Source organism: Indicator indicator, chromosome 11 (genome assembly GCF_027791375.1).
Source record: "Indicator indicator isolate 239-I01 chromosome 11, UM_Iind_1.1, whole genome shotgun sequence".
NCBI lineage: Eukaryota > Metazoa > Chordata > Aves > Piciformes > Indicatoridae > Indicator > Indicator indicator.
This window is the reverse complement of record NC_072020.1, coordinates 15525466-15550004: the sequence shown is the minus strand read 5'-3', so window position 1 is coordinate 15550004 and position 24539 is coordinate 15525466. Positions and strand designations below refer to the sequence as shown.

The window sequence follows — 24539 nt, the reverse complement described above, 5'->3', positions numbered from 1 at the left end:
AACTAACCAGTCCTTGCTGGAGGTGCTTTAAGTACTAGAGTCACTATAAATCAGTGGCTTAGACTCAAAACCTGAAACCATCTGTAGGTTTTACACACAAGCATTTAATTTAGTTATTCCAGCCCATGCACCCTTTTCTAGCATAACCTTACTGCCATCTACAGTATGTGCTGAGCAGAAAGCATGTTCCTGGCAAAACTGAACAATAAAACAACAGAAAATCTGTTCTTACTTGCAGGCTAGGGAATTACACCTGTTATTTGAAGTTATTTCTTGCCATGTGACAGCACTGTCAAGTCCTTTATTCAATCTTGAGTATTTAAAGTCTCTTTCACTAGCACACACAACTGTTTTTAGCTGTCATGCCAGGTTTAAATCCCTTAAAAATGACAGGTTAGTCACATCAGCAACACTGACATAACACTGCATTCATCACACAAACTGAAAACTCAAAGTGATTTCAGTGTTGAATCAATATTACAATAAATTGTCTTCTTTTTTTTACCCCCTGCTACTACATTCTGCACATACAGAGGCTGATCACTGAATTACTGGACTTCATATTTTTCTAAATTCCAAAAGAATAAGTATTTAGCCAACATTTCCTGAAGTACCATCCTGTGGCTATCTCTCCAGGTTGCCAATTAGAAGGATTATGTTTGAAGAGCGACAATATTACAAAATAAAATCTAATATACAGTTGGAAAAAAAAAACAAAGCAGATCAGAGGGCAAACAGCATCACTGCTGGGTAAGTGTCTACTGCATTTTTATCATGCTCAGCAAGGCTCAGTCACAAATATAAAGGCAAATAGTTGGAAACATGGATTGTAGTTTTGTATCTTTTTTTTAAGTTTTCTTCTCATTAACCTCATCCATGAAGAGAAAAATTGGATAAGAACACTTACACACTGCTTTAAAAAATATCTTAATTTACAGTATTGTTTCAAGACTATAACTGAGTTATGAATAGAGAATGTTTGTGAACAACAATGTTCAAACAGAATCCAAAACTTTATCAGAGACTTTTGATACATTCTGCAAAATTTTTTCATTAAGTTTCTCTGTTATACACTGAGGTACTAATTTTTACCAAAAATGTATTAATTTTTCTCAGTATGGCTCTGATGATGTCTTCTGATGAAGGTTACTGACCACAGTACAAACTGAAAGTAAAAAATTGTAACTATGAAATAAAACAAAATTTAAGAACCACTGAAGAAATCTCCCATCAAACTAGGCTTTGATAAGATACTTTGGTCTCAGTGCCTTAATCACAAGCTGTCTTTCTTCTATTAGACAGTTGATTCATCTGCTACAAGCCCTGTCCAGCCATATCTGATGAACAGTCTAGATTTACATCATGAATCTCTTACTGCCACAGCTCTTTAGGCAGAGGTCCCAAGACATTAATCTCCTTGCCGTTCAGAAACAATTAACTTAATCTTCTCTTCATCTTATTTGGGTGTATGCCCCTTAGACACTTCTCCCCTCCCATAAACAGCACCACAGCTAGAAAAATGTGCAGCTAATCATGGTTCAAAGTGAGTCTGGGAACTTCACTCTGAGCGAGATGCCACTGGTTAGCAAAGCAGCAACACCCCAAATCTCTTCAAAGCAGTGCTGCTGAGATTGCCATGCAGAGACCGATCACTAGTTATTAAGTGCATCTCTGCTGCTGCCAAGAAGGCAGGAAAAAAACACTTTGCACTTCAGTTCACATGGCCCTGGATAATTCTGGCAAGCCACCAGCACCAAAAGGATGCATCATTTCCTTCCTCCCTATTAAAGGACCCTTGCCATGGTACAGAGGGGTCATGAACAGATATTGTGTAACAGCTTTTCCATAGGGGACCAGCAAACTGCTACTGCCTGGGTCCCCTGTGAGGAAAAGGCATGTTTGGAAAGCAGCCACATGTCATGCCTGTAGTTAAAGGAGAAACTGTATATTCAGAAGGCAGGATGATAGTGTGGCTTAGGTAAGCTCATGAGCACTCGAGTGGTCTGGCTTCGATTATTCAGTCATTCATTGACTTTTTGAGAGGCAAATCCATTAACCTTCCTGTAATGCAGGTCCCCCATTTGTTCAATGAAACAATACATATGCTTCAAACATCACTATTCCACAAGTGGCTGGGGTGTGTATGGATACACACATGATATATACTTTGCATATACACACAATGCTTTAACATATATTAAGCAGCTGGGGAACTGAAGCAAGCAGAAATTCAGCAGCTTGCTCGAAGACAAGTTCTCCTCTACAAACACTTTGTTTAGCTACTGTGGAAGAATTTGATACCTAGCATCTGTGTCTGATCCCAACGTATTGCAACACAGAGACATTGCCATGGCAGACAAGAATTAGCAATGCACACAAAATTAACATTTAAAGTTCTTCCACATATCTTAACTGACTTAAGATATTACTGTTGGTACTCCAGGTGAAGGTCTGTAGTTCACCGTAGATTTTAGAACATATTTTATGAGGAAGTTGCTTTGTAATATTGAAATAACAAGAAAAAAAATGTAGGTGCCTTTTTTTTTTTTTTTTTTTGCTTTTCTTTCCAGTAAGAGCAGTCAGTCAATTCATCGACTTAGCTCAAGTGGTCATTAAATAAAGTATTAATTTAACCAAATGCTCTAACTCTATCTTGAAGGCCAAATTTTCAAAACACATCACTAAGGCTAGGTACCTCCAAGGAGACAGGCAATTCAGAGGAGCCTGCATGAAAAAGATGCATTTAGGTGTGTGAAAGAGATAACTGCAAGCAGAGACTACACCAGTGCAGGTAATCTAATTTAGTACTACTTTTCTAATATACCATGCTTTCCTATTGACACTGGTTCTAGAGTGTTTCACTCTGAACAGGAAGCCCAGCCTGGTTTCTCTAACCACTACTTGTGCAACCCAGAGTTGCTCAGTTAACTTTAATGGACCTAGTAGTTCTGGTAGTTCTTAGAAGATATTTACCATGCAAGCAAGAGCTAGTTTGCTTCAGACAAGATTCCTGCACCTAGTATTTGATTGATTTGTGCATGCATGATATATTTTGTTAAGGACTTAGTACTTACAGTACTTTAGAAATCAAGAGAACTCCAGCAAAATCTCCTCTCCTTTGAGGGTGACAGAGCCTCCTCTAGAGACTTTCAAAATCTGCCTGGATTCATTCCTGTGCAACCTTATCTAGGTGAACCTGCTTAAGCAGTGGGGCTGGACTAGAGATTCTCCAAAGGTGCCTTCCAACCCCTACCATTCTGTGATTCTGTGATTGCATGACTGGACTTCTAAACATCCTTCAGTGCTGTTTTCTGGTAACTTGAGTTTAATGGAAGCATGAACTTCTTGCAGGATGGTGACTGTGTACAATAACTTGCATGACAGATGTTACCAGTACACTTATGAGTGCAATCAAAAAGCAAATTAGCCAACATGAAAACTTATAAACACTTCCAAATAGTTTAAAGATTTTTTCCTATTGCAAAATTTTACTAAGTAGTTTATTAAAAAAAAAAAAAAAGTCATAGAATGAACACAGCCATCATCTAAAGTTCATCTCCGATTCTTAGTCTCAAAAAGAACACAATGTCTGCTGCAGATATGTCTGGACAAATTACTGATTTCTTAAATCTCAGCAGGGAATACCATAGTAATTAGATATATCATTCCTGTAAGCCAAATTAATTTAAGAGATATCTCAATCCACATTTTCCATTTCCTCTCCAAAGGAAAAAAATAAAACAACCCCCAAACCTACTGATATATTTCTGGCTTTGAAAACCAGAGACTAAACATTAAAAACTATTTCTGGAATCAATAAAAAGCATCTTTACAATCACATTTTTATATATTAGACCTGCCAAAATTTTTTTAATGGAAATTGCACTACATCCATAATTATCAGGATAAGTTACTTCCTTGGGTTTAGCTGAAGCAGGAGGAAATTACTATGGCTGGTGTAACTCATAAGACAGCATTTCCCACCATGACAAAAAGTCTGAAGAGAGAATTCAGACTATGCAAATCACATTTTCTCTGCTATTGGTACTTGGGTCTGAGGGATGCTAATGACCTCCAACAAATACACATGTTGTATTCCAGCAGAGGGGAACCTTGGAAACAGAGGTACTTATTAGCAATTTTTCAGTCTACACATACGTTCTTTTTCTGGTTTGGGCTCCTGAAAATGATGGCTGTCTTTCTTCTTTCAGAAAACATATTCTGAACCACAACCCAACCTCTCTCTTGCCAGTGGATTCAAGTTTTTTTTCACATGGTGCCAGGATGAGAGCAACATAGCTGTCATGGCTGTGATGTTCTCCAAGTGTCTTGGCATGCATAGCTCCCATTTGGAGGACACCAAGACCACAGAGAACGCTCAACCACCACATCATTGTTGTACATTTTCATAGCTCATTTTATCAAGAAAGATAACAAAGGTATTTCACAAGTACTGGACCACCATTGAAATGTTGCCAACCTTGGTCTTGAGAGTGGTGAACAAATATTAGATGGCAGTGGAAAAACTCACTGGGGAAGGCAGTGTTTGGGCTACAACTGCAGTGTTAACCATTTACTTGGGTAAGAACAAATAAAACGTGCCCAGGCTCAACCTTCTTGTAATCTTTAGTCAGATTTCAAATTATAGAGCAAATCACACAAAAGGTCTGCTACAGAAAACCTAACATTTGAGTAACTGTTGCAGGAATACAAACCCTCTGAGGGCTTGGGAAGCCAAGCATCTACAAACATTTTGTGATGCTCACTTTGGTTCAGGAAAAGGAAACAAAATAACACACGGTTCTAACTGTTCTTTAAGAAAATAAACACACTTCAAATGATCCACCTAATGTCTGTCTGGTAAAAACATAATAATTCATACAGACAACCAATCATTTCCACTGTCCCATTCTCTCCTGAGGGTTTCCTAGTTGTTATATGTAACGAAGATCTGTCCATGTTTAGGACATAATATCACAGAATGTCAGAAGTTAATTATCATCTGACTGCATTTTTATTATTTATAACAGGAAAATATTGAAAAACCTTAATTCTAGGCCTACTGAACATAGAATACATGGCCCCAGAGCTGTACCCCTGAGAAGTCTACATATGAGACAGTATGCAACAACTTACTTGGAGCAGCTAGATAAACAGGTAACAAAAGCAACAAAATGAAAAGTTTACCAGAAAAACTCTACAGAATGCAATGATTTGAGGACTACAGAAAGATGAATTTCAGAGAACACAAATGAGTAATGTCTTTGTAGTTCTGATGGACAGACAGGAACAGACTATGTAGTTCCTACAGGTAGGGATCGTATTTTTATAAATGAGACAAACCAAAAAATGAGACAACAAAGCAGGGCAGGAACTTGGAAGAAATTGTTGACATGGTTTAAACTGAGGAGAGATGGTGGAGAAAAAAAAAGAAAAAGAGAAGTATAGACTTATCTTAACAAGTTCTGGGGCAGCTGGCTTGCCTGTGTGCATCTCTATGGAGAAGATCTTTATGAGCTGTGAAATCCACCCTTCTCACCACTAGTTTCTGACAAGTGCTCACAGCAAGCAGAGCCAACTGCTTTGTTTATTAGAACATCAACTATGATTCTTAATTTTAAAGCATCACCAGAGTAAATAATGGTTTATTCTTGGAATTGTATGTAGAGAAAGGAAGAAGCATGTGAACTCTGAATAGGCACAACTTTCACCAAAGACAAGAAACGTCATTCAGTTTCAACAGATCTCTCTGTCCCCACCTGTAAAACCTCTTTATAGTATATAAATATATATTATATAAGAAAATCCAGATTTATCCCCTATGCTGAAATCCAAAGAGGTTTTGTGCCATAAGTGTACATGCCTAGGCACTTCTGGGGAAGAATAGAAAAAAAGAAACAACAATTTTATTTCATTGCAGGGCTATTACACCAAAAACTGGCCAACAGGAAAGGGAGTCAGTACAAGGACTGGTCAGGAAATGGTAGTTAGCCTCTGTCACCTGAGGTGTGGATAAAAGGGAGAGAAAATGTTTTCAAGTTTGTAACACAGGATACAGAGAAATAACTGGCAAAGAATAAGTGCAGAGGGTGGGTTTTCTTTTTTTCTTCCTTTGCTGGAAAATGGTGAGCTGTGTACTTTGGCCCATTGTGAAAAGACTTAATGTTTGAGCTCCTAAGTAAGGGGAAGCTCTAGGTTTTGCTACATAGGTGAATTTCGAGTTAGCTTTAGCCTTGGCCAGTTTCAGGTATTTTCTGAATGCTGAATCAGTTTTATTACATAGGTGAATTTCAAGTTAGCTTTAGCCTTAGTCAGTTTCAGATATTTTCCGAACGCTTAAACAACATGCGAGGCAATGGCAACTACTGCATGTAGGGGAATACAAGTGTCCTTTCAAAGACACTTAAGTAATCACAGAAAAAAGTCAAACTTCTTCAAGCAAGGAGCCCAAATACTGCTTGGGTTTGTCTGTCTTTTTTTTTAAAGAACTTCATATTTCATAAAGAAACATTTGTGGTTAAAAGTTTGTCCCTTAAAGCAGTGCTAGCACACAGCTGCATCCACACATACAGCCTCTGCTTAAGTGTGGATTTTGTGAGTCCAGCACTCAGCAGGAATCATGCTCCTCATTGGAAAAAGCCAGCACTAGCTCAGCTCAGTGGATGAAAGTGTCTTCACAATATTTCTCAAAAAAAATAGAGGAAAAAAAACCAACAACAACAACAAAAAAAAACCCACAACAACTTCAAACTCTCATTTTAAGACAAGGGCATGAACCTTCTGTCTAGCACATACTGAAGAGCAGGAACCCTCTGGCTGATCAAAAAAAAAAACAACATATGTGGCTGCTATTTTGCTTGTCCTTCTCTCTGCAACCCTGTCAAAAATGCAAGGTTTGGAGCAGAAGAATGTCTTATCACATAAGGGACACCCACAGATAATTATTTGCCCCAGGAATCAAAAAAACTATAAAATAGTCCTAGAAACCTCATTTTAGGCAAGTCTCATCTTGAATACCACAGGGACAGGCTTGGTTCAGGAAGAAGCTCAATGTCTAGATAAATAAGTTTAGAGCCCAGCTCCTGTGTTAAAGATGCCACAAAGAAACAAAATAATGTTATTGCAATGACTATAAAAATCTTTGGTTTGTAAATCACTTCCACAACTGGCTCCACACATCACTCAGCAGCCCAAATGTCTGGTCTGGTACTCGTTTACACATCTCTTCTTTGATATCCTCTAGGCACAAATAATTTTTTTTTTCCTTTCTGTGCACTTCATCTAAAATGATATAGATTGAATAACTCACTTCACAACTCAAGCCAGTTCAAACACAGAAACTTCAATCCACAGCATTGTAAAGCACAGCTATTATTAATAGAACATTTATTGTGTTATATCAGGCCTCAGTTTTTCATTTACATGGTGTATGCCAATTGTCTCCTGGTTTATGCACGCATAAATCCACTCTGCCCAAAGGGAACCTTGTCCCCAGGCATGGCTGCAGTCCTAACAGCTGAGGGAAGTGTGTGGGGGACATCACTCCCCAAAATAATACAGCCATGACTGCCTTTCCCTCCTGAACTGTTTCCAGTGCTTGTGAAACCATGGGCTTGTCTAGCACAAGGGTAGCTGGCCTGAAGCAAGGCAGCTTCTTCCCCTGCTCTACTCTCCACAAGCATCTGGAGGCCACCAAAGGGGTGCAGCCCAATCTCCACAGTAAAAAGCCAAATGTATTGCTGTGGGCAACAGCACAAGAACCTCTCCTGCTCCTTTTGCATACAAGAGATCACAGGCAAGGCATGAGTGGGGAGACCCAGCAATGCTGGGTTACTCAAGAAAACTGGAAAAATGGGCAACTCTTGCTGGTCTGCCTTAGCAATGGCATCTTGTGTTAGTCACAGCAAAGCTGCTCACACCCTCTGAATCTGTACACACTTAAACCAGAGGAAGCATGGTGTCTACATGAAATAGTAAAATAAGTAGAGAAGAAAAGCCAGTCAAAAAACTGACCAAGATCAAGCTGAAAAGTGTGTTATGTGTATACAAATTTGGCTGTGGTCTTGTGTGTGAATAAATAAGCTTTTATCTGAAGTGAAATAACCAGACATTTAAGATCACTTTCATTGACATGGACCCCCTAAACACTGCAGTTTTAGACCTGCAAATAATGAAATAATCACCATCCTTATCTTACTGTATGCACAGTAACCTTGTTCTAATTCAGAACAGGGTTTTGTGTTGGAATGTCACAGAGGTCTCACTCCTGTTAACACCATTCATTCTAGCAGTGTGTAAAGTGAAACATTTACACACTGTATTCTAATAATTTTTCTGCAGTTTTCAGGAGCTGCTGACTGTGTCTGCAAAACACCAGTGTGTCCATTGTATCTGTCCATTGTAGGGCACCTCTCAGGGCACAGCCATGCACACAGGGACTGCATCCTCCACACAGGGCTGAGACACAGTGGCTGCCAGCAAGCCCTGCTCTACTGCCACTGCTCACCTTCCTTGTAGTGAGTTTGCTCCAGCCCCTGCTCTGTTTTGTCTGAATAGATGCTTCCTAGGACCACATTTTAGTTCTAATTAATTTCTTAATAAAAATATAATTTATTTTATACTCCAGTCCTAAAATCTGGTTAATTTCTAGTTCTCACTAGCAGTCCTAAAATGGCCAAAACTCCATTTAATTCAAATCTGCTCTTTCATTCCACAGTTAAAGACTAAAACACTTCTAAGACAATGGGTTTTTTTGACTTCCTCACGCAAAATTTAGGAATGACTCTATGATATACTCGGCCAATTTTGTCTAACAAATATTTACAATCAGACAATTAAGATTCCTCTGTAGGACTGCAACTTTCCCATGTCAGTTTTATCTCAGACAACTTTAATATTGCCAGTAACTTTAATAAATATAGCAACTAGTGAGTGCGAAGGATTACTTACGTGTATTTATGTTCCAGACTACAACTTAAATGAAAATAAAACACTGGCTGATACTAGCAGACTTTTAATCACCTTTCTCTACAACAAAATCATAAGTTATTGGTTCCTTTAGTTATCATGCAGCTCCATGGATAAAGCACTGGAGCACTAACTTCACTTTTGCTGCCATCCCTACCACAGGAGTCTGGGGCAAGGCATCTTGCTTTGCTTTGCACACATCTGCATGCAGAAAGGGCTATATAAGCCTGGTGTTAGTTATAATTATTTGTTTCTGTCATTCAGAATTTCCCTCAAGGATTTCATGCCACAAAATGGCAGCTTCTTTATGTGTATTTGGAATGATCCCTAGAAAAATTTAAAAAGAGCTCAAGTCTCAAGATTAAGCCAGGAAGAAAAGGACTATATTAATTCTAGTAGAAAACAGGACTTGAACTTCTGTCAGATTCTCATGGAGGCACACAGTGAAAGGTGCTACTCCTCTTATCTTGCATATTTTCAACAGTTCATCTAGTTCCTTTTTACCTTCAGGAAATGAGCCATATGAAATCAGTCACATAGATATCAGCAGCTGTAACTCCTTTCCAAATGGAAAGCACAGTTAATTTCGACTTGGCCAGTATATGCTTTATGGATGATTAGGGGACTTGAACATCTCTCCTATGAAGAATGACTGAGACAACTGGAGCTGTTTAGTCTTGAGAAGAAAAGGCTGAGAGGGGATCTTATTAATGTCTATAAATATCTGTGGGGTAGGTATCAGGATGAAGGTGCCAGTCTCTTTTTGGTGGTGCCTGGTGATAGGACAAGAAACAATGGCTACAAGCTGGAACACAGGAGGTTCAACCTCAGCATGAGGAGAAACTTTATGGTGAGGGTGACAGAGCTCAGGAACAGGCTGCCCAAGGAAGTTGTGGAGTCTCCTCCTCTGGGGACTTTCAAAACTGACCTTGAAGTATTCCTGTGTGACCTGCCCTAGGTGATCCTGCTTTGGCAGGGGATTTGGACTCGATGATCTCTGGAGGTTCCTTCCAACCACTAACATTCTGTGATTCTGCAACCTTCAAAACTGACTATAAAAATACTTTAAATCTTTAACCCATAATAAATTTATATACTCGATGAAGCAGATGTATAATCTACAACACAGCTATACACACATCTGTATAATCTCTACTATGAAGTGCAGGGCCAGATTTTGGCCCAGGTTTGTGACTCCATACCCCAGCCTTCCAACCTGCAGCAATGTGTCGTATTGCAGCACACTGGGGCTGTGACCTCCAGTCACGGCACAGCCGGCGAGCAGAGCCTGCAGCCACACGCTGCTAAACAGTGCAGAGCAGGCTGCTGGACCTCTGCCACGGGAAGCAAAGTAAGGCTGGACTTCTTCCCATGTGCGCATTTGAGATTTATTTCTCTCAAAGACAGTCCCTGACCTTGACCATGGCCTTTGAAATTTATGGATTGGTAACAGGGAACTGAGGAATGAAAACACTTGAAGCTCCTTACCCTTCATATTTACCACTCCAGATGGCTGCTGCTAAGTGTCAGCATCAGCCCACTTTTACCATGTAACAGAGCCTGGGTACAAGGATTGTATCTTATCAGAGGCGGCGTGAAGGCTGGCTTTTAACAGGTCCCCGTGCTTCATGCTCTGGTAGTGTATTTTAATCACCTGGGACTCTTGCTTTGAGAGATCTGAAGAATTTATTGCTGGATATCCTTCTCCCCCAGGCACTTACCTCTTGAAAACAGTAGCTACAGACTGGATTTTGCTAGGCATGCACTCAAGATAGTTCAGCAAATTTGACCTGATTTTCAGGAAACCCTGTGAGCCTCAGTCATCAGAAAACCACACAGATAGATGGAGTATCTAAGCGTGAGATAACAGCAGGTTTTAAAGAGGGATCCTCCTTTGTCCTGAAATGGTACCAAGATATTTCAACTTTTAACAACCAGGCTCTAAAAATAAATCCTCTTTTGCACTGCTCTATGTCATGGGTCTCTCCCTGTCCCTCACAAAAGCCCGGATATGAAATGTTGCTGGCCCATGGCTTCTGTAATAGAGTTCCTAAAGCAAATGGTCATTCAATGCAAGAATAAATGTAAGCTTTTGTTTCATGACACTGGTCTTGGTGTTCACATTGCATCTGTTACCTTACCTTCCATAAGAGCACAGCCAGCAACAGGAAGATGAGAATTCCCACCAGCAAACTGATGGCAATGATCCATCCAACAACATACCCACGAGGCTCCAGATTGTGTAAAGCCTCAAAGACCACCTACAAAGCAATTAGAAAGAGATCTTTTTATGACTGGAAGTTGTACTGTTTTCTCTTCATTAAACAAATTGCATGGTGGCCTCACTGATCATATTTCATCTGTCAAACAAATATGGAATGTACCTTTTATTTCATGCTTTCCATCTATTTTTTGCAAGGGATTTAAAGCTTTCAAGTGGAGCTTGAGCAGCCATACCTTGGATCCGAAGCATCTATTTCCAGAGCAGCTTCTACTTCCAAGGAACTTTTACCCTGACAGCGCCCCCACCCCAGACACCGAGCTTGTTCTCCTGGTGCTGAGCCACCAAAGGTGCACAAATGTTATCATGAAAAATGACATGCCTTGGATTGGCAGGGATTGCCATGACATCTTGCCTCATTTGTCTTACTCATCATGCTCTTAGCCTTGCCAAACACCCCAATGCTTTACATGAAACACTCCTGCGTGTTGAGCTGGTTAACTTTTTTCCCCACAAAAAATGGGACAACTGACATACAGCCTTATTGCATACAGATAGTCCCTGCTGTGCTTCACATGACACACTGTGTGAAAGAGGGAAGGGTGCGTGAAGTCATGGGTTCTTCTGGGAACAGAGAGAGCAGTCCCCTGCTGTTCTCTTCTCTCTTTTTGTATAGCCATGTATGGCACGAAAATACAGCCTATAAAGAGCTTTCTTTAACCATGTGCCTTAAGAAGAAAATGGGACCAAATTATACTTGCATGCTCTATGTGAATTTCCAGTCTCTTATTTCAATCAAAACCATTTCCTCAGTGGAAAACTCAAACCCAGTTCTCCTCACTGAATCCTATTTCTGTGTTAAGTTTTGCAATTTAATATCCATCGAATGCAGAGGCAGACGGGATTTTTTGAAAGGTAATGCGTTTGCTTTGTCTGGCTTTGTTTTGATTTGTTTTGGAAGGCAAAGAGACGTTTTCCTCTTTCCTCCACAAACCATTTTTGTCTTCTTTACCAAAAAACGTCAAAACCCTTTCATAGATATGAATTGTTAAATCAATATTTTAAACAAAACATTTTAAATGAAAGGTAGTTAAAAGTGGGTGGAAATCCAGGAGTTAGAGTCAGAAACAATTATGAAATCCCACTGAAATGGGATGAAATACTTACACTCACTGGTGGCACCTTTCAAACAGCATCATTTGATGCAGAGGGAAAGTGATATCATACAATTCATATGGATGTTGAAGATGGGCATTCAGGAAAAGGCTGCAACAGGGAGGCTGCAGCACTTAAACAGGGGTTAAAGAGGCTCTGGGTTCTCCATCTTTATAGGTTTCCAAGCCTCAAACAAAACTATGGGGATTCTGAACTAGTGTGATCAACAGCCCTGCTCTGGATAGGAAATGGGACCGGACAGCCTCCCATGTTCCCCCTAAGGAACATTTCTCTCTTAGTGTAAGTGCACACAGCCTTAGCAAACACCCACAAAAATTACAGGCACAGATGAGAGAAAGCAGGTGATCTATGATATAGTTCTGTTTTGTCATGGTGTTCCCATGCAGAAGGACTTGAAGATCACAGTTTCACAGGATAACACTGATTAAGATCACAGCTTTTCTAGACAAGGAATTTTAACACAGCTGACCTATGCACAGTTTTGGGGTTTTTTTTGCTATTGATGAGATATTATCAGGAATTTGATGGCAGAGAAATGAAAGCATAACAAATGGACAGGAATGAAGCTATACATAGATAGGCTTATCCAAACATATTCCAGTAACTAGTATCACAATGCTTAAAATAGCTTTTGAACATGGACCAGTTCTTCACCAGAGAAAAAGAGTAATTTCAGTGTTTCAGACCTTAGCATGAAGCCTTTGCCAGACTTTTCAAGACACCTTGCTAAACAGAGAAAGTTTTCTAAGCAGCAGTTTCCCTCATAGCCAAGATGAGTGTAAACGAAATTCCAGACAGAGAGATCAAACACAAATCTTGTGCCTTTTTCATATTTCTGAGCCAGCTTGGAAAGATGATCTGATGTGGCAGTCCATTTCTCACAGAGGCTATGGTTAGCATCAGTCTTGCAGACACAACTCAGATGATTATTTCTTAGGTAATAAGGCAACTAGTTTTACTTTCCTCTCTGACTCTTAAGGATAACAAACAAACAAACAAAGCCCCCAAAAAACCAAAACACAAAACAACCCCAAGCCACAAATAAACAAAAAAACCCCAACTCCTAACATTTTAAGTATTGCCAGCTTTAGTGAAGAGACTTTTCAAACAATCCCTGGATGCAGACGAGGTAGTGCATTCTCTCCATTCCACAGACAGTATAGTATTGTTCTGCATACCAGCACAACAGACCTGCAAGTCCATCATACTGTAACAGACAGAACCAGCAATAGCTGCAGAGATCAAATCATACATCATCTCTAGAGCAAGAGTCCCACATTTCAGGTTTGAAGCACTCTTCTTAGAAGACCTTAGCTGCAGCTTCTGCAGTCACAGCTTGAGCTATAATGGGAGAGAACAACAGCAGCTTCTTATCTATCCAGTTTCTACTAGCAGTTTGGAATCAACATGCAAACATAAAACCCCTCATTCATGTCTTCATGGTTTGGAGAGGGGCAGGCATGTTGCACATGTTAATGTCCTTATGCCTCCCAAGCCCTGGAAGTTGTTCACCCTGGAGAAGAGGAGACTCCTGGGGGACATTAGAGCTGCCTTCCAATACCTGAAAAGATCTTACAGGAAGGATGGAGAGGGACTTTTCCTAAGGGTGTCTAGCAATAGGACAAGGGGGAATGGTTTGAAGCTGAGACAGAGCAGGGTTTGATTTGATCTTAGGAAGAAGTTCTTCGGTACAAGGGTGGTGAGACTCTGAAATAGGCTGCCAAGGGAGGTTTGGAAGCCTCCTCCCTGGGGGTGTTCAAGCCCAGGCTGGATGAGGCCTTGAGCGGCTGGGTCAAGCTGAAAGGTGTCTCTGTCCATGGCAGAGAGTTTGGAGTAGATGATCTTTGAGGTTCCTTCCAACCTAAGCCATTCTAGGATTCTATGACTGCACTACAAATACAGGAAAAGCTATGAAAGCAGATGTAAAGGTGAAACAACAAAATTAAAAACAAAACATGGTGAAAACAGTAAGGCAGGAAATAACCTACTGGAAAGGAGGCTGCAAAGCTGCTAGAGGGAGCATGTATTTGGCTCCAGTCAGGCTAGGATATTGCACCCATCTCAAGGGTAAGCTGAAGAGAATAGTTGCTTTAAAATACTGTGTTTCTAAAAGGCAAAAGGGGGTGGTGGTAGCAGGTTGCTGAGTGGAAAAGGTACCCCCATGTGCGTCAAAAAAAGCCCAGGACATTGTGACTGTCTAGTACCCCAGACTGCTCCATCTAACTCAGACAAGCAGAACAGGCCAAAGAAAGGAGTCCTCTGCACCACAAGCAGACTGCTAAAGCTTAGGCATGCGAATATGCATTTAAATCTTCATGCATAAAAATATGCAAATAAAGACCTCTTAAAAAAAAAAACATGTTGAAGGTTTTTACAAACGTAAACTTCATTTTTAAAAGTTTTTCTTTTTTGTTGTTGTTTTCCCTGAAATATATCTGTTTATCATTGCAAACAGAAACATATCCAAACCCTGAGAAAAAAAAATAAAATCCATCTGGGGCAATCAAGTGTCTGTGCTGAATTACATTTGGGTGACTGGGATGAAAATGAGAGAACAATGAACTCTACCCAGGAGGAGGGAAAGGTTTAAATGCTTGACAAAATGTATTTGCTCTGAGCTGATGGTACAAACACAGCTGTATGGTAGCCTTCAGCCTATATTATAGGGCACTTTGCTGAAGCAGCTGTATGCATTTTATCCGGGGTTCCCTTTTCATCTCTTCAGCTTTGCACCCCCACACTTTCGAGACGGTGAGACTCCAAGGAATTCAGCTGGTTTTGACATAGTGAAATCTAACTTATTTGTCCTTCCACAGCGGCACTCAGAGGGATGTCCTTTAGCTCCATAGGAGCAATCCCTCTGCACACAATCAGTAAGCCCAAGATGCAGAACCTTGGTATTTGACCACTGTGGTCTCATGGAGTTTATTGCTGGTTTTGCCTCACATGCAGAGAAGAAGGGAGCCAAACCTTCATGGAAACCCATATGCTCAAGAAAAGAAAATATGCCTCTTGAAAGTACCATGCCATTGGTTTCAGCTAATATATACTCATGTTAATACAACTGTCATCACAGAGCCAAATCCAAACTCTGCTCACTTTCTTCATGTGACTTGTCCAATATAAGAGCTCAAACAGCCTCTTGTAACTGGAGATGGAAAATAATCATTCCAAATCACATAAAATCATATCCAGATAAATGATTTCTGAAAACTGCATGAATGCCTTTTTTTTTTTTTTTTAAAGGGTTCATTTCAAAGCCTGCTACCCAGGTTGCAGTTGTTTACATAAGTATTGAAACTCCCTTATGAATCACCTACTGGAGTTTCTGACAAAGCTGATATATTTATGGGCAGCCCTACCACAACTAGTACTTCTCACACTGCCATCACAAATATCAGCCTTCCTTTTCCACTTGTCTTTTTTACAGATACTTTGCACTCTGCTGTTGAACACCACATTGTAGAAGTGGTCAGTGAAGTAAGGGAATCTCATTCTGAAGAACCATGTGCTAATAAATTGACACTTAGCTCTGGAAAGCAAAAAGGCCTTTTCAAATTTGCCATGATAAAGCACCCACAAAAATATTTCTCATTTTTAGGGAACACATCCATAAACAGACTCAAAAGAGGCCCATGCACAAGCATTCAGAAGGAGATGCTACCCAAACAGATACAGTACAGCAGTCCATGGTCAATGAAAAGATTACAGGATAAACTGGAAAAGGAAGGAGAGGGTATGAACAAAGACATTTTGTCTCTCCTGTCTCCACTTCCAGCTGAATAGCTGTGGCTTGCAACAAGTACTATTCCCTTCTGCATTCCACAAAAAAAGAGGAGGGAGAAAAATGAACACCTTGAGCCAAACCACATGTCTTAAATTTTTCCCTGAACATGACCCTGTGCAAAACATAAAGTCACAGTGAAGCCAACCAACATATGGAAAGAGCATAAAAGAGACAGCAAATGGCACTCACATTAGAAAAGACCTGAAATTACAAATGGATGTTACATAGTGTCAACATGTCAAGCACGCTCCTTTATGGATAGGGCTTCCCAGGAGCTAGGAGCAAGCCCTTGTTTGATGATTAGTATAGTTTCCCAGCACACACACTGCGCTTTATAATCATTGCAACTCAAGGCTTGATGAAAAGCTTTCCAGGAACAAGAAAATTTGAGTTGCTGGTTTTTTTTTTTTTTTACTCCAAGCATTAGATAGCAATGAAATACAGCAGAGCTTGCTTTCCTAGATAAAACCATTTCTAAATTTTAAGCCTTAAATAAACCCACACATTTTACCTTGTGCCTATCATTCCTAGAGATTCCAAACCCCTTTATAGATCAAAATATTTGACAGAGAGATCCTGACTTCTTCTATTTCAGCTGGGGCATGGGTATCACAGCCAGGTGTTACTTAGTCATCAATGAAATTTTGCCAAAAAAATTGTAGGATTCTCTCCTTGCAAGCTGCAGAACCCAAGAGAGATCAAGCAACATATTAACAATCAGGGCTGCAGATCACTTAAAAGACATATCCTCAAGCAAGGCTAGCTATGTTTTCCATTTCAGCTGCCATTTTTTAATGCTCTTTAGAATGGCCCAGAAACCTGGCAAAGAAAATAGAAGGAGAAAAAATAAGGTCCTATCACATAAAATAATTTCTTTTAGTTTGACAGGTCTGATAAATTATGAAGTTATGTCTAGGGTTGCAGACACAATGGTGGAGAAGATGGTCACTATAGTGGTGTCTCTGCTTTCAAACTGAAGGTAGTAAGTATGAGTGGAGGAAAGGGCTGCTGTGCCTGACCTCCAGCTGGCAAAGCTGCTGAAGTTGGCCATTGGAATGGGCTGCCCAGGGAGGTGGTGGAGTCACCATCCCTGGAGGTGTTCGAGAGAGGATTGGATGTGGCACTTGGTGCCATGGTTTAGATAGTCATGAGGTTTAGGGTGTGACAGGTTGGACTCGATCTTTGAGGTCTCTTCCAGCCTTCTTGATTCTATGATTCTATGATTCTAAGTAGCTGCAAGTTCAATTCCTCATTTGCCTGTAGGGTTTTAAATCCAGTATTGCTGAGATGAATGCATTAGTTTAGGACATCAGTGTCTTCCAAAGTCTCACACTCAAACCTTAATAGTACTCATTTAAATGGAGCCAACTAGAAAGTGCTTGCATGGGCTAGTAGTGATGACAATCACTAGGGATAAAAGGCTAACTGAGAGATGTGATCTTGGTCATACTTGAAGAATACATAGCAACAGGAGAAATTGAAAGTAGTCCAGATAACCTCTGGTCCCTCACATGAGAGAGAAACGAGAATTAAAACTTTAAATTTTCACCAGGCAAAAAGAAAGCTGAATTTGGGTGTAGCCCTCATTCAGTTTTCATGTGTAAGTATTAGGTGACTTGGTTGAAGGAAACCAAACCCAGCACTTCCCCCTTCTCTGGTATATTGTAAGCATAGCCCCACACAGATTTATTTATAGCCAAAGCTACACATTGAATTGAACTTTAGTATTTCCCCTTCAGTTTTCAATCCAGCCTCATGCAGATCAACATAAAATGGGGTATCAGATCATACATGATTTCCACCAGCTCAGCACAGTGCAACAGTTAAATATATCTCTGAAAGTTGACACCCCTTGCCTGTTTTCACAGCCCCCAAAATATCATTAACACTTCTAAATATTTCTTACTGGCACATCTGAAAAGACTTCTCTGAGGTTTCAAGTCTCTGCTAGGTTTTCAAGGAAAATCTGAATTAGATTAAAGCAGACACTAATCCTAGCAGAGGAAGCTAAACCTAGTTTTGGCACAAATACCTCAAGGGTATTACAATTTTGGCTAGTACAGCACAGATCCTCCTGCTTCACATAACATCACTCGTTGTGATGGCATGGTTATCACAGAGAGCAAAACCACAGTTCATGGCACTGCTAGCCCAGTCAAACAAAGTCTGGGCATTTTCGTGGGCTAGCCTAGCCCAAGCCCAGCCACAAATTCCATTTTGTGTAGAGCCCTCAGAGATCTCCAGCGCACTGGGATCAGGAAACCTTTCTCATCAGGTTTATTTACTTACTGGTTTTTCTTCTGGGCTTCCATTGGGCACCTCCACAACTCTGAGGTCAGGGTCCACCCTCACCCTTGCCCTTGTGACAAACTGGATGACTGATGAACTGTCCTGAGAAAAGAAAAAAAAAAAAAAAAAAAAAAAAGGAAGAATTGGATTTGAGTTGAAAAAAGAGGCACCAAAAATCTTCCAAACAAAACCATCAAACATTTGGCAGTGTAACAAACACATCTAGACAATGCTTAGTGGAGGTTAGGTTACAATCCTGCTCTGCAAGAAGATAGTTTGTGCTCCTAAGAGATAAAACTGAGGACATTATCTCAGATTAAAACAAAATCTCATACACTGGACTTTAAAGACATCATTTGTATTTGGCCTATTGATATTTGCCAGCTTTAGTGCAAAAGAAAGACTCAACAGTAACCATCAAAGAAAAGTTCCTATTTCTTTTTCAAATGAACAGAACAATGATTTATGGAATGTGGGATAAGTTCTGGTATATCCCAAGATGAAAACTTAATTATTTGAATCTGTGCATTGCATATAGCTTCATTATTCACCTCCCCTTATTGATATCTATTTCTCCTATATTTTACACAGTGCATTCCAATCAGTTGCCACTTCAACTCCTAGGTTAGACATTTGAATGCTCTTCACCTTGGAGAGGGTAGGTGAGTGGGAAATGGCAACGTATTGGTGATGCTGACCCAAAGGCATATGTAAACACTGCATATCTTTTAAAGGAGTGTTGCTAATGGTCATCTTGGAAAGAACCCAGAAAAGTGGAGGAATCTTGGCTATTGCCAGGACTGAATTTGCCAGAAACATTTTTTGTGAAGTCAGGTACTTGCTTACATATTTCAGAATTTCTGCAAGCATGCAACAAGTACAACTTCTGGCCTTGCCTGCATTTCCTGTTTTATGAACAGTCTTTAACAGATGAGTTGGTTTCAGCTGGAAAAAGCTCAGGGCTACCAATTGCTTTAGGAACTGCTTTATAATAATTGCTCTCTCCAATGCTTTTAATTTTACAGCCATCAAAGACAGGTTTTAGTAGGCTCATGCTATCAGCTTCCTCCTCTGATTATCTTATACCCTCATAATCTTCCAGCATCTTGCCACAACTACACAGTCAGCATTTTTGTAAGCAAACAGGGCAAAATGCAGTAAATCACTAGAAATGCAAAAGATTTGCTGTCCAGAGAAGACAGGAATTAACTTGCTACCATTCCTTACTTGTCACAAATGCCAAGCTCAGCATTAATACAGTTGTGATGTATCTTCTTTGAATAATAATTATTCTAAGTAAAAAATTACAAAAACCTGCCATGTCTCTTACTGAAGGAATGATGGATAGTTGGTCACAGTTTACATGCACTTACTCTACTTTTCATTTTTCAGGATGAAAACTTTCAGAAATCAATTCAACTTTCAGAAACCTCTACCCTTAACACAATGCACACAATTAGTGGCCTCACTTATTCTTTCTCATTGTATACATTTCTGAACATAATTTAATTCTGTCATTAGCAGCCAGAGTAAGAACTTCGATTAACACCTCCATATGTGTTGTTGATAAATAGATCTGTTTTCTATGACAGCATGATTTTCTTGGTAACATACTACTAAAGAGAGGAAGGAATGCAAGTTTGGAGTCCATTGATGCACATAAACATACTTCAGTGGGTACTTAAACTACAAAGGAAGCACGTACCTTCTTCAGTATCTCAGTATTCAGCAGTGTGTAGATACTTATATCACAGGACTCTGCTTTGGCTAGTGAGCTTAAGTTGCAGCGTATAATTAAGCAGGACCTGCCTGGTCTTTCACAGTCCTACAGGAAATATGGGAAAAGCTGTTAGGCAAATGAGGAAAACAATTCAGCAACAAATTGTGCAACAGCAAACACATCAACTGACTAAGTTACTTGGTAAGCTGCTAAAATACAGCACTTCTGCGCTGCAATAGTGGTGGCATTCAAGACCTGATGACATTACAAAGACCTGCATCAAAGTAAGTCAGGTAAGATTCATCCCTCTTCATTGCTGCTGAGCCAGGTGAGTACTCAGGGCCAGGGGGAGCAGGGGCACTGCTGCATATCAGCCCTCTGCACAGGTCAGGTGTCGAGCACAGAGCAGGGCCCTGCTGCCCTATATGGTTTGTCAAAACATGGGAGCAAGGGCTTTGGTCACCAAGTATGTACTGCCATGCCAGGTAATTCCCTCCCTACTACACCTCCTGGAACTTCTTACTTCCCTTTAAAAATCAGATAACTAAACCCACTAAACATCTCCATGACACAACATCAGTATCAGAACACATGCACCAAACCGTTGCTTTATAATGGACTATCTGCTTGAGTCCTTCATGCTAAGCCATGCAAAAGCTTTTGTATGATACACAGTATGTTCAAGTTTGCCATAACTGGACTTTCTTACCAATACTTTTCTGCCAGACTTTGTGAAAAAAGCAAATATTGTGTGGAAAATATTTTCATTTGCTTGAGGAACAATGCATGGGCTGGGGTTTCTGTGAAAAGAACAGTTTCCTTTGTCCTGACCAACCTGCAAGCACAATTAAAACCATAATTATTATTCTGAATTAAATTGAACGACACAAGAAGGTGAAATAAGCCTGTCCATAAAAATACAGTGATATCTGAGTTGAATGTCACCTATTAGTAGTCAAAAGAAAGAAAAAAGTGCTTTGGGAGTCAAATAATCCTGAAGAAAATATCTCAAGCCAGACCAACAATGGAAATGCTTGGCTCTCTTGATGGGAGAAAATACAAACCTATCTAACCTAGCTCACATGTAGGTGTCTGTGTTCTCCAAATCTGGAATTAGAGACAGAGAAGAAAAATCTCAGCAAAAGATATAAACCACCACATAACATTCGAAGTCAATAGTGTCACTCTGTGTATTCCTTTTTTGTAATTGTATTATTTGATGCTTTGGACAACTTGGCTGTTTCACAGTTTATATCACAACTAATGAGTTAAATTAAATATTTGTGCAAATGCACAAGCCTGGACACTGCATATATTCTTTTACCTCTCGACACAAATAGTACAAGAGTAAACCTTTTTGTATCATTGGCTTATTTGCTTGTCCAGAAAAGCAGATGCTTGAACTAAGTGTCATGTACCAAGTTTTGATAAAATGGTCTTCACCTAAAATAACCTTGCACTATAAAACCCTTCTCACTTTTTGCAGCTTATGAATCACCACTGAAGAATCATAGAATCATAGAATCAGTCAGGGTTGGAAGGGACCACAAGGATCATCCAGTTCCAACCCCTGCCCATGGCAGGGACACCTCACACTAGATCAGGCTGGCCAGAACCTCATCCATCCTGGCCTTAAACACCTCCAAGGATGGGGCCTCAACCACCTCCCTGGACAACCCATTCCAGGCTCTCACCACTCTCATGAGGAAGAACTTCTTCCTCACATCCAGTCTGAATCTCCCCACTTCCAGCTTTATTCCATTCCCCCTAGTACTACCAATTATCCTAAGAAAGACTATTTGAATTCAATACAAACTGTGGCAGCAAAGTATTAGCAAATTACTCTTGCTGCAATCCTTAAAACCTACAAGAATGAGAGAGATGGAGGTTTTCCCATAAACCACTAAGTGACATTCTTACATATCTTGCTGCTGACCTCCACACATCCTCTCCTCTGAGAGGAATAAAACTTGCCCCTCACTCTAATCACAAGAGAGGGATAAAAAACAATTGTTATGGATATAAAATTACTGCGATTTCCAATTCTAAATTAAACCGTTTATAGCCAAGTTAGCCAAAACATTGCCAAAAAAAGAAAACCCCAAAAGTCTGTCTAGATCTTAAATGACATTTTCCAGACAAGAGATATTTATGTATCTTTTCTGCTTTATTTGCCCACAAGCTCTTCATAATCTGTTCTTTGAAGTACATACTCATAATCTGCCTTCACCTAATCTGTCTTTAATTTTCCAATAGATATAGGCACAGGTAGCTACTCTTTACTTGCAGTGTCCTTGAGATCATCTGAAAATTAAGAATACAATGTCCACTATTTTCTCAGATCCCCTGGAATAAGTTTTCATTGTTTATTGTAGGCAAGAGATTCACAAAGCCCACTGACGTTTATTTTCTTTGAACATTCACATAGGAATTAGATCCAGATCAGCCAGAAGGTTTATGTTAAATCAAGAATAGCAAAGAGTCAAGATCTATTCAGTAGTTGTTCTTTCTTCATGAAAGTTTAAATTACCAGACACTTGGACAGATGTCATTAGATTCACACAAGAGATACAGAAAGGACATTATGAGCTTCTGCACTATCCCTGCTTTTGGCACATCCCCCAAACAGTCTTGCTTTACATCCTGTACAAATACGACATAAGAACAAACCAAAGCAGAAATATCTCACAAGACTAAATGGAACTATCTGGCATGAAGCAACATCAATCCAGTCCTTTCTTCTCTGAATGATTACCTTTTCTTAAACTGAAGTTTGGCTACAGCTTATCCTTTTTAAAACACTTGAGCTGAAACACAGAAAAGATGACTAAGTCTGAACTTGGAAATATCCTATCTCTTTTGCCAGCTATGCAGCAATCCTACACAAAGCAGCTACTAAATTCAGTGTCTCTGCCCACATTAGAAGGGACACGTGCATGGACTGTGCACCTTCTGTCACCTGCACTGCCCTGGAACAGACCAGCAGGTCACCTACAGCCTGTTTCAGTAGCCAAATGTAGACACTACTTTCTAGAAGATGGCAGATACTACTACTTGGCCTGAAGAATTTGGAGAGATTCAAGCAGTCAGAAATTAGGTCCTATTCATGTGTGTATCTGCAAACAATCTGTGTATGCTGATGGTCAGGAGGCAGGAAAGGATTGCAAGGCAGCTGAGAAGCACTGCCTCTTTCAGCACAGAGCAGAGCCACAGAATTAGGGGAAAAATAACAAAAAAACTTGAGTGGATCACACTGAGGTAGAAGGAAAGTCAGCCTTTACAAAGGACTGATTACAGTTGGGTTGTTTGGTGGTTTTTTTTTTTTTTGGTTTCAGTCTTTATAGGTTCAGGGTTTGTTTTTGTTTTTTGGTTTGGTTTGTTTGTCAGGTTTTTTTGGGTTTTTTTGTTGGTTGGTTTCGGGTGGGGTTTTTTGTTTGTTTATTAGGGAGAACTTTTATTCTGTTTTTTTGTTGGGCTTGGGATTCTTTTTGGTTGGGCTTTTTTTGTTTGGTTTGTTAGGGTGACTGTCAGACATTTAAAACTTCACACTATCTCTTACTTTCATAAACATTTATATGCATAAAGGTAAGGTTAGGTCAACCAGTCAGACAAAATTATGGTGACTTTTCATTAAGCTTTCTTCTCAATGGAGAAATCAGCTCTAGGAGATCATCCTGGTAAGTAAAATCTTAGCACAAAGCTCCTGCCTGCATTATGCTGGGACTGAACTGCACCTCTGAAATACAAATCAGGATTCGGCCTCACACATGAGGCTTTCCTTCTTCAAACATGGTGCTATCCCAGCCACCTGTTTTTCTCCTTGGGACCAACTTCATAATCTAGTACACAGAGAAGTAAATTTCCAGAAAATTTAAGGGCTTTGCATGAACAAATGCTTATGATTTATAGCTGCAATAAGTGCACAAGTTTTTGAAGTGGAGTAGGTAGCCAGGCTCTTTGACAAAGTCTTGGAGTTTCAGGATATGTGACATACTAGAGCATTTTGGCAATATCCATGCACTCTCAGCAGCCTCTAAAGAGAAAAGGACTATCCCCAAAGTTATCTTCGCAGGACCTGGGATCAAACTCTCACAGAAATAGCAGAAAGATGCTTTCAAAGCAGTGCAAAGGACATAGAAAGAGATGTATGTTGTCTTTATACTCAGTACAAGGACTATCCAGAAGCCACAGAGAAAGATCAACATCCAATTCCTAACACAAACAAACATCAACAAAACTGGGGCAGAGGGAACAGGGACAGAAAGGAGGCTTTCTTAAATCCTACATTAAAACAGCAGCTTGGGAAATAAAAACACAACCCAAGCACGGTACCAAGCAGGAGCAACACTGCAGCCTCTCAAGGAGGGACTTTCAAGGAG

At 40.0% G+C, this 24539-nt stretch overlaps 1 protein-coding gene across 1 annotated transcript in view; it reads right to left on the bottom strand.

Annotated features, from left to right (window-relative positions):
* Window positions 1-24539, bottom strand: part of ITGA9 (integrin subunit alpha 9) — a 205981-nt gene that overhangs the window by 4530 nt on the left and 176912 nt on the right. Inside the window, exons 24-27 of the mRNA XM_054384966.1 lie at window positions 20870-20995; window positions 20146-20265; window positions 18441-18542; window positions 11109-11228 (exon numbers count right to left, since the gene is read on the bottom strand). Of these exons, the coding sequence (XP_054240941.1) occupies window positions 11109-11228; window positions 18441-18542; window positions 20146-20265; window positions 20870-20995 (468 nt within the window). The remainder of the gene's footprint in view (window positions 1-11108; window positions 11229-18440; window positions 18543-20145; window positions 20266-20869; window positions 20996-24539) is intronic.